This window comes from Podarcis melisellensis (assembly GCF_964234715.1).
Source record: "Podarcis melisellensis genome assembly, chromosome: 12".
NCBI lineage: Eukaryota > Metazoa > Chordata > Lepidosauria > Squamata > Lacertidae > Podarcis > Podarcis melisellensis.
The window spans coordinates 32,446,994-32,457,348 of NC_138544.1; the positions used below are offsets into that span (position 1 = coordinate 32,446,994).

At 42.7% G+C, this 10,355-nt stretch overlaps 1 protein-coding gene across 1 annotated transcript; it reads left to right on the forward strand.

Annotated features, from left to right (window-relative positions):
* Positions 1-2,468: 2,468 nt before the first annotated feature.
* On the forward strand, positions 2,469-9,549 carry SEM1 (SEM1 26S proteasome subunit). Its single transcript, XM_081882882.1, has 3 exons — positions 2,469-2,670; positions 6,932-7,025; positions 9,356-9,549. The coding sequence occupies exons 1-3, from the start codon at positions 2,592-2,594 to the stop codon at positions 9,396-9,398; spliced, it is 216 nt and encodes a 71-aa protein (XP_081739008.1). The 5' UTR covers positions 2,469-2,591; the 3' UTR covers positions 9,399-9,549.
* Positions 9,550-10,355: the final 806 nt, after the last annotated feature.

The window sequence follows — 10,355 nt, forward strand, 5'->3', positions numbered from 1 at the left end:
TACAAGGGAAAGCTGGGTGCCCTTTGAGGCTGTAATCCAACCTAAACACACTTTCTGAGTACTAAGTCCCATAATATTTCTGAGCAAAAATGCTTAGGATTGCTCTGCTCCAAAAGCTCTGTGGACCAGACCCTCTTTAAGAAGGGGATAGTGTTGTGAGCGTGCTATCTAATTACTGTTAAAAGGCCATCTGAAGCCATCCTTTATTCCCCTATATTTTGGCAACACATGTTCATTGTGTCATGCCAACAGAGAGAGAGAGAAAAAACTCACTTGTGTGGGATGCAGAAAAATCTTCAAGGAAAATGTTTTGCTTTGCTGTGTTATGTGGCTTGTATACATAATCAGGTACTTGAATAGCAGTTACATTTTAGTACAATGTTCTTCAACTGATGTAGATCCACATCGTTGTTGCAACTAAATCTTCAGAAATACATCAGTCGTAGTGAAACTGTTTCATTGTTGTTGTTCAGGATTCTTTCTAAAGTGATAAGAAGAAGGGGGAAAACAAAGGGGGTGACTACATGCAAAAGAGGACTGGATTCTTTTATCCTGAATAGCTATAAGCATATATTTTCAGAGATGCACAGAATTGTAGAATTAGCAGGCAGTCCGAATATCATCTAGTCCAGCTCCCTGCAATGCTGGAATCTCAACTAAAGCATCCACGACTGATGGTCATCCAACTTCTGTTTAGAAATCTCCAATGAAAGAGTCAATCACCTTCTGAGGGAGTCCATTTCACTGTCAAACAGCTCTTCCTGTCAGAAAAGTTCTTCCTGATGTTTAGTCGGAATCTTCCTTCCCCACCCCCTGAGAGTGAACTGTGTACTGTAATGGAGACACATTGGCAAACTTGCAAGGTTTTCACATATTACATTACAATACAGGTGTACCAAAGCCAACACCATTTCCTCCCCATCCCCCCATACATTTACATTTCTATTTCCTCAATCCATCATATTATTCTTCATATTATTCTTTTCTCCTTCCTCCCACTTCCTTCCGCCCCCACTCGATTTCCTCCACATTATACAATTTACAATAATCTTTGCATTCTACAATCTTCTCAAATCATCTATATATTCTGATTATCTTTCCTTACTAATTTTTTCTATCCAGTACTTCACATTTTAATCTAGGCATATTAGCATATCTTTTTTTGAGCAATATTCCTTTCTTGTAACTTGGAGCCCTTGATTCGAGTCCTACCCTCTGGAGCAGGAGAAAACAAGTTTGATTCACCGGCCCTTAAAGTGATTTGGAAACGGCTATTATTATATCTCCTCTTTTCCAGGCTAAACATACCCAACTCCTTCAAAAATTGCACACAACCCAACCAACAATTAAATTTGTTGTTGTTGTTGTTTAGTCGTGTCCGACTCTTTGTGACCCCATGGACCAGAGCACGCCAGACACTCCTATCTTCCACTGCCTCCTGCAGCTTGGTCAAACTCATGCTGGTAGCTTCAAGAACACTATCCAACCATCTCGACCTCTGTCGTCCCCTTCTCCTTGTGCCCTCCATCTTTCCCAACATCAGGGTCTTTTCCAGGGAGTCTTCTCTTCTCATGAGGTGGCCAAAGTATTGGAGCCTCAACTTCAGGATCTGTCCTTCCAGTGAGCACTCAGGGTTGATTTCCTTAAGAATGGAGAGGTTTGATCTTCTTGCAGTCCATGGGACTCTCAAGGGTCTCCTCCAGCACCATAATTCAAAAGCATCAATTCTTCGGCGATCAGCCTTCTTTATGGTCTAGCTCTCACTTCCATATATCACTACTGGGAAAACCATAGCTTTAACTATACAGACCTTTGTTGGCAAGGTGATGTCTCTGCTTTTTAAGATGCAACAATTAAATAGTAAGGTCTAAAAATCAGGATACAAAGAAATTAATATCAGGTAACAGCAACAACCCCTGCTTCCAAACACACCTCTCCCAAACAACACCCCAGCCCAAGAGTCTGCTCAGCAGCATCAACTTTTGTAGCTGGAGTCATTCAAGGCCTTTCTGGGCTATGTGGGGAAAGGCCTGCAAGCTCTTCCAGGACTCACAGCCAAGATGGGTTAGCCAGCATCTTCCTACCTCACAGGGTTGTTGTGAGGATGGAAGTGGGGAGCAATGGGCACCACCCCATCTTGTTTGGCAGAAAGGCGGGATACGAATGGCACAAACAAATAGCACTATTGATGTAGGATGTACTTTATTGTATTGCGTGCTTTTGTTGCTTACGCCCCATTGCCTCTGCCCCCTCCCTCCGAAAAGAAAAGCGCCGAAACTCCCTCCCTGCACATCCCCGCCGAGGTAACTAAACACAAAGAACGAGCTGGACGCGAAATAAACCGCCGTGACGCGGGACCAAGAGCGTGCAGCGGGTGGTTGTGGGGGTGGGGATGACGCCGATACGCTCTCGCGAGCGACGTCGGCGGCTAGAGCGGCCAGGCCGCGCGGCAGAGGGCGCATGCGCCTTCCGCCCGCCCGCTCGCTCGCTCGCTTGCCGGCCGGCCTCCCGGTTCCGTCGCCGTCCCGTCATTCCCAGCGGGGAACAATAGAGTGGGAGTCGCTGGCGGGCTCTAGAGCGGCGCAAGGCCGATGATGTCGGAGAAGAAACAGCCCGTCGACTTGGGGCTCTTGGAGGAGGACGACGAGTTCGAGGAGTTCCCGGCCGAAGGTAGCCTCGAACCCAGGAGGGGAGGGCTGAGGAACGAGGACGGTGACTGTGCGCTGTTGCCTAGTGGGGGGCGGGGAGGCTTTTGGAGAGGCTGAAAACTAGGCCTCAAATACGCCTCTGTGTGTGCGCGCGCGCGCTCTTCCCGCGAGAGGGGCCCCCTCACAGTTGGGGCTTGGTTGCTCCCGAGTAGGAGCCTCTGCGGCCTCGGGGCCTTATCTCCCAGCATCCCTTTCGCGCCTGAGGCTGCCCACGCGCCACACATGACTCCTCAGACCTGCAGTTCCCAGCATCGAACTATAGTTCCCAGGATGCTTTGCCCCGCGGGGTGGGAGTGTAAGAATGCCACGTGCTTTAGATGTGCGGTGTGTTTGCGCAGCGCGAGTTCCTGGCTGGCTGTCTCACCCGCATCATCCCCCCCATTTCGTGTGGAAGAAACATCAGGGGTAGGCTTGAGGCGTGACAGGTGGCTGGCCAGGTTTTGGACCGCTTTAAAACGCGTCTACCGTTCGGAGGATTTCTCTCCGCTTGTGCACTTTGGGCTAAACAGGGATGTGACCCGACTGTTTTCCTGGGTACAGTTGGTAGGACCAAGATCTCTCACCTGGTGAACAAAGATGCTATCCTTGATCAATAGACGTGATGGCATGTACAGAAAGCCAGTCAATGTGTGTTAAACATTTAGCAGCAGCTGTTTAATAATTGTCACTCTTGCGTATTCAGAACACCATGTTTACTATCCCCTTTAATAGCCAGGAAGAAAGCCCTGTTCATTTATAGAACTTGCCTCCAGTAAATTGTGGCAGACTCAGACTTTGCTGAATGACCAGAAATACAGATTCTGGTTTCAGACAGTACTTGCTCAACTTTATTATGTTTCTATTACATTTGAATATGATTGGTTGATTCATTGCTGTTGCTGATCTGCTGTGGTGGTGGTGGTGCTTTTTCAACAGTAAAACAGGATTGCACAAACAGTAGATACTGCTGACCTTAAATAAGGCTTCTGTATTATTGTATAGCTCAGCAAAACTATGTAGCGGATTTTTAAAAAGTCTGTTTCATACAATTTATTGGCAGTATTATGTTTTTAAACATCTCTGCTTTGAGGCTGAACTTGGTTATATATTTTAAAGCTTGATGCCATGCACATTGTGCTAAAAGCAGTGCTGCTACCATTTTGCTTTAATTGCATTTGCTGTGGTCATTTGCTCAGCACTGAGAAGTGCAAAGTTTTTTTGTATAAAAATCTTGAGCTCCTGATTTGTCATATTATTTCAGCAGTCTAACTGAAAGAACCTTTAGAATTTTAGTAGTATAGGTATGAATAATAATAGCATGGGTATCAGTAAACTTCTGTGTTAAATAAACTTCAGAAGTGCACCTTCCCGTTACAGAGTTTCACAATGCAAAGTTATATTGACATATGAGAGAGAAACATTCCACAAAGAATGTTTTTATTAAAGCACCCTACATTTCAAGGGTGATTTTATTCTTACCTTTCAAATTCAACCATCTGAAATCAATTTGTTCTATTTTTGTTAAGCATTCCATTGTGGTACAGTATTAGTATTCCTTATAAGAATTCATCACATGCTAAATTTTTTTTGGAAATTGTACAGAAGTGTGAAAAATAAGTTACTTAGGTATGTTAGAGCACTAAACAAAGTATACGTTGGCTTTTAAGTGTAGAAGAATTTAACAACTGTGTTATACAAGTAGTTTTAAGATCTTTGAAACATGGGCATGTTGTAGTTAATTAATGATACAGTACTTTCAAATCCCCATAGTGCTTTATATTTTTTCATTTTATCTGGTGAAAGGAAAATAATACCACTGGATGATAATTTTACATTTGCAAGTGTGCAAATAACATCCTTTAGCTGCATGAATAATGTATAGTTACAGGCTTTCTGTCCCAGTTTTTGTGAAGATGACTGCTGCTTATAGTGCAGCAAGTTTAATCAGAAGGGAACACAAAGCGAGGTGATCATTTTATCAGCTAATGTTTCAAATCCTGCAAGTTGCACAGAACTTTGATGTGAAAACTAGTTGTCTGTTTGGAATGTTTGAGGGTGGGGAGAAGCCTCCTACCCACCACCCCCATCAGTACCTATTGTGTTACCCGGAGCTGCTGCACAGCTGGATGCACTTGGGGTTTTGCATTTTACACCGTATTAATTTTAGTGAGCATGTCTTTCAGCCCAACCCATTTGCTTTCAAGAAATTATGGTAGCCACAATGATACCAGTGATCCATATAATTTCAGTTACTGAAATAAGAATGTGTTGCAAGTTATGTTTTGCATTGCTATGTTTAGTGTTTCAACAGAGATTGATCTGTTAGAACAGGGGCTGTTGTGATCTAAAATGAATTAATGCACTCTGCTGACATTATTGTGTTCATTAATATTATAGTAATGTCAGTTGCAAGAAGCTTTTTATCAAAAACCTGGTTAAAACAAAGCAGGTCTACTCCTTGGTTAAAAACATGCTAGGCAGTAAGTTTCATTCATTCATTCATTCATTCATTTATGAAAAATAAATAAGCAACTTACACAAAACAAAAACTTGCAATGTGCAAAATTTAAAACATAGAATAAAACATCAGAGATATGTCTAAGTACCCTGGGTTTTTCCATTCCTAAATCGTAGTATGTATGTTTAGAATTTGACAGTGGTTAACATAAGTGCCAACAAACCCCTCAGCCATGATTAAGTGGAGTGAGTGGTATTTACTCCAGGGAGAGGAAAGACTGTAAGATGAGAGTCTGCTCATCTCAAGGCTGGTTAGCAGGGAGCATTACTTATTTGTTTCAGAATCATCAAAAGATTAACTTGATTCATATTTTTAATGCATGAAAGCTCAATGTGCTATATAGTAAACAAGAATGCCAAAGCCCTGAAATGCTCATATCTTGTGTCTTTTGAAAAAACACCACCTAAATGCGAAACTTATACAGTAGTATTTTGGTTACAAAGCCAGTGAACTGTCATAGCATAGTTACTGTGTTTTTGCATCAGGTTGCCACAGTATTGTTTAAGCACAGGACTGGTTTACTTATTGTCGTGGGTTAGAGTTCTAGAGATCAGAAATGTATTTGAAAAGCCAGTTTTTACTTTGGAAAACAGTAGAAAGACACTGCTGGAACGGGTCGCTTTTATGTCCTGAAGGATGGCATTAGAAATGTACGGCAATACATGGTCTTTGATCGCTGCCTCTATTATTGTGTGTCTCAAATCTTACACATTTGTGCCAATGGTTTGAAAGCCTGTTAGGAGAAAAGCCTATGGTTTAATAGCCTGAGTTCCCACTTGTTTTGCAGTGATGAAATCTGATGTGCAACTTATTCACATGTCATTTTTCAAATTCCCTGGTATTAGGGTCCCAACTGGTATTGAAGTAGTATCCATGGAGTTTAAATATATGAATAGGGACTGACCTCTCAATACTCCTTACTAGCAGGACAGAACTCTGGGCCCTTTCCCTAATAGGGTTCAACCTCTCTCTTTTTTTAAAAGCTTCCTGGGCCAGTACCTGATCTTTGGCCAGACAGCATCTAGTTTGCTGCTCTCTTATCTCTTTGCCTCATTTCCTCACCCTAGCGTGTTGTCTAGGTTGCCTGATACTGACTCACCTTACTCGTTTCCTCCACCTTGAACAGAGCTGTTCAGCCTTACAAATTTGGAATATCTGTGACTAGAAATTACCAGCCAGACCTTTTAAGGGGATCAGTCTGTGAAGTGCTTCTATCATTTGACTCCAATCATGCATTTACAAACCACGAGTCTTGGCTTTGGTCCAGATCTAACCGTTAAAATACTCTCAGTTCATACCAATGGAGCTCTGTCATTTTATAAAGTGTGTATAAGATACTGGGAAAGTGGTAGATACAAGATACATGTTTTAGCCACTGTTCACTTTCAGTTTTTACCTTTGTCATTAATATTACTGCATGAACTGCAGTAAATATTGCATACTTACAGAAGAGTGGCATGAAATTACATTGTGCTCTGAATTGTATCCTTAAAGTTGCATTTATTTATTTCATTTCATAAAATTGATACACTGTTTAATTGTAAAAAAAACCCCTCAAAGCAGCCTCCCAAACTACAAAGCAGTAATATTATTGTTAAAATAGTTAAAAACAACTATTTATAACACAATTAAAGGGAATGAAGCTTTCTGATATTCAAGTTACTGAAATGTTTTGCTCATAGTTTAACTATATATAAACTAAACTTGTCCTGTGTCCTTTTTTCAGACTGGGCTGGTTTAGATGAAGATGAAGATGCACATGTGTGGGAAGACAATTGGGATGATGACAATGTGGAAGATGATTTCTCCAATCAGCTAAGGTCATCTAAAAGTTTTCATTATATACAAATAGTGAAAAAATTCCAGGCTAGAATCCCTCAAACAAGAATCAGATCCGACATGCTGGACAAAATCACATTTTGTAGCGGCTCCCATACGTAACATGGAACTTTGTGCACATCAGCAGTTGCTTTAAGTCAGTGTTTCCCAACCGGTGTTCCGCGGCACACTAGTGTGCCGCGAGACGTTGCCTGGTGTGCCGCGGGAAAAATTAAAAAATTCGAAAGATATCCGGAGAGGCGGCCTTCAGGCGAGTTTTAATTTTAATTTTCCTTCTCCCACTTAATGCCCCACGCTCGCCCGAGCAGCTTGCAGTCCTCGGTAACCACGGCGACCCGAGGGAGGGGAGGGAACAGGGAAGTTGAGGGCGGCGGCGAGCTGCGATGACATCAGTGGGCCGCGCCGCCGCGCCCTGGCACGGTGTGAGAGCCCCGGCTAGTGGCGCGAGCTTCGGAATAAGTGGGATCCGCGTGCGCGAGACCGAGATCGCGGGTAAGGAGCTCAGCCCTGGGCAGGAGGAAGCGGGGCCGCGCGTGCGGGCCACATCCCCACAGAGAGCGAGCCTCCCCCGGCCCACCACTCCGGGCAGGTCCACTCGCATGAGGGGGCGGCGATGGCGACGGCCCGCAGCTTGCCTGCAATGCCATCCCTCGAGCAGGCGAGGAGCCCGGAGGCTACCAGATGAGAGTCCTCTTTCCCACCCTGCTCGGGAGTCCAGAGCACTTGGTCGCATTCAGGATCTAGAGTGGGGAAGCGGGGCTTGTGTCTGGGCTGGACACATTGGGCTGCCTGTGCCGCTCGACCTGCGGGGAGAAATCAGGGTGGGAGTCACGACCGTGAGGCAGGGCTGCCAAGTGTGGCAGAAGAGGACACGGCCATCGCACCTGTCCTTAGGTAGGAGCTTCTTCCGTGTCGACCTGCTGCCCTAAAGCCTTGGCTTTTTTCTTGGCTTTTTGGCGGTTGGCACAGAAGGAAGGCAAGGGGGAGGGGGAAAAATTGAAACTTACACTTTCATGCATCCCTCCCGGCGTGACGCTGCGCGCTGACGTCACGGGGCTGTAATGGTGGTGTGCCTCGAGATTTTTTTCATGAAACAAGTGTGCCTTTGCCCAAAAAAGGTTGGGAAACACTGCTTTAAGTTTCAAGCTGCGTCACTTTACTGATATTTAGCCATATTGTGCACATAATAAAATAGCTGCAGTGTCAACTAGTATTAATCACTATTGAGGTACTAGCAGCTCTAAATGGGTTAAGCTCAATATCTCCAGCTGAATTTTGAGATGAAAATTGTGTTGCTGTCACTTATTGTCAGTCTGAAAAAGCAGTTTTAAGTTAATTGCAGGACTGACTATTATTTCTTATACAGCAGATATCAATAAAATAGCCAAAACTAAAGAACCATGCCAGATACATCAGAAAGAAGAGGAGGAGAAAGCATTTAATGATTGGATCATATTTCAGTTGCTTCATCTGTTTTCCTTTATCTACTGTATCTGCAAAATAACGCTTCCTGTTCTGAGATTGTTTTTTCTCTGCATATAGCTTATTTTTGTTACCTTGGCTGCATGCTTAGCAATGCCTTGCTTCCCTTTGGCCTTGAGGGGTTTGTGGCTTCCTCAGGCAAAGAAGATGGAGATACATGCACACTGAAACAACATAATTCAAAGGCTTGTGCTGCTTGTGTCTGCTTTAGCAACTCAGTGGGGACAGGGGTGGGTGGCGAATGGATGCAACCACAGGTAGAGGGGAGAGGAAAGTTTTTGAGGAAGTAGCATAGGAGAGCTGAAGCAAGATACATATTTCATTGAACTGTTTACAACAACCTTTTACTATTGATTGGTGCAGGTGGAAATATGATAAACAGCTGGATCTAGACTAAGTTAGTTGCACATGGGTCCTGCTTAAATGAGTGTGAAAAGTTAGTTATAACTGACAGTGCAGTCATGAAGCTTCCTTCTAGGTAAGTGGGTATAGGATTGTAGCTTGAATGAAGTCATTTCAGTGGGAACATAGTGCAGCTTACTTTAATCTGGATCCAATATAAAAATTATTTTATATAATGTGATTAGACTTTTCATCAGAATACTAATTGTTTTGGAAGCAAAAGGAGGAGTAATTAGAATATGTTTTGAGAGATTATATACATACATGTTGGGTTGAGCTCAGACACTTCCTGGCACTTGGGTCTCATTGATACTCAATAGAAACTTAGTCTGGTTCCAATCAAGTGTTTTTTTAATGTAAGCAAGAATTGAGTGTCTAACATTTCGCAGGATTTAAATAATTTGTGTGCTTTGTTTTTACTTTACAGAGCTGAATTAGAAAAACACGGCTACAAGATGGAAACCTCATAGCTTTCAGTGATGCTGCGGTCTGGGATGGGACTGCTGTATATTGAACAGAGAAATGTTACAGAATGCTAGCTGGAAGCAGAAATACTAGAATGTCCTTTATTACCCCCCAAATTTGTTTTTGTTTTGTATGAATAAAAAATTGAATCTTAAAGGGTTTTGTATTGTCAGTATTGTTCAACTTTATTTCTGAATTACTAGTATATACAAAAATAATATTGTCAGCTATACTAAGTCTGGGTTCATTATAATGTTGACTTCCTTTACATGATACTTGAAGTCCACTGAAGCAGAGTGAATTGAAGGTTTACGACATTTTATCACTTTAGATCACAACTAGAGAAAAACTGCTGTGGTTATTGTTTACCACTTTGGGAGGAAGGGCAGGACAGAAGTTTAATAAACAAGTCTTATACTGAAATACTTCATCTACTTTTCTTTGCTTAAACAAGTGAAACATACAAGTTAAATGCCTCTGAAGAAGGAAGTTGCATGTGAGAGACAACCTGGGTGGTTGTAAGTGGAAGCTTCTTAGTCCAATCTGCATGCTTAGTCATAGCTGTAGATGTGCTCCTGATGGAAAGCTTACCTTCCCTGCTTAGTGATTTGCCAGTTCTAGAATTGTCAGCTTAATGACAGTTGAAGCCCCATTGTCCAAACTTTACAGCAATGAAACAAAAGTATTCCTTAGTTAACCTTGAAGTGAAGTGCAATAAAACACACAGCTGATGTTGAATGAACATACCATCCAATGCTATTTTTTTTATGAGTGCGAAGAGGGACAAACATTTATTCTATCTTGTCTTACAGGGCCAGCTCAGTTTAAGAGTAGAGCATGGAAAGTGGTGGGAGTAACCTAATATTAGTACTAGAAACACTTTCTTTAACCTTGTTTAGCTAAATAACCTTGAGTATATCGTGATGCAATTGGGTAAATATGATAATGGTACATTGCCAGCT

Coding starts and splice junctions, on each gene's coding strand:
- SEM1 (XM_081882882.1), top strand. CDS start 2,592: ATGATGTCGGAGAAGAAACAGCCCGTCGACTTGGGGCTCTTGGAGGAG. Junction 2,671..6,931: donor CGAGGAGTTCCCGGCCGAAG/GTAGCCTCGAAC, acceptor TCCTTTTTTCAG/ACTGGGCTGGTTTAGATGAA. Junction 7,026..9,355: donor GATTTCTCCAATCAGCTAAG/GTCATCTAAAAG, acceptor TTTACTTTACAG/AGCTGAATTAGAAAAACACG.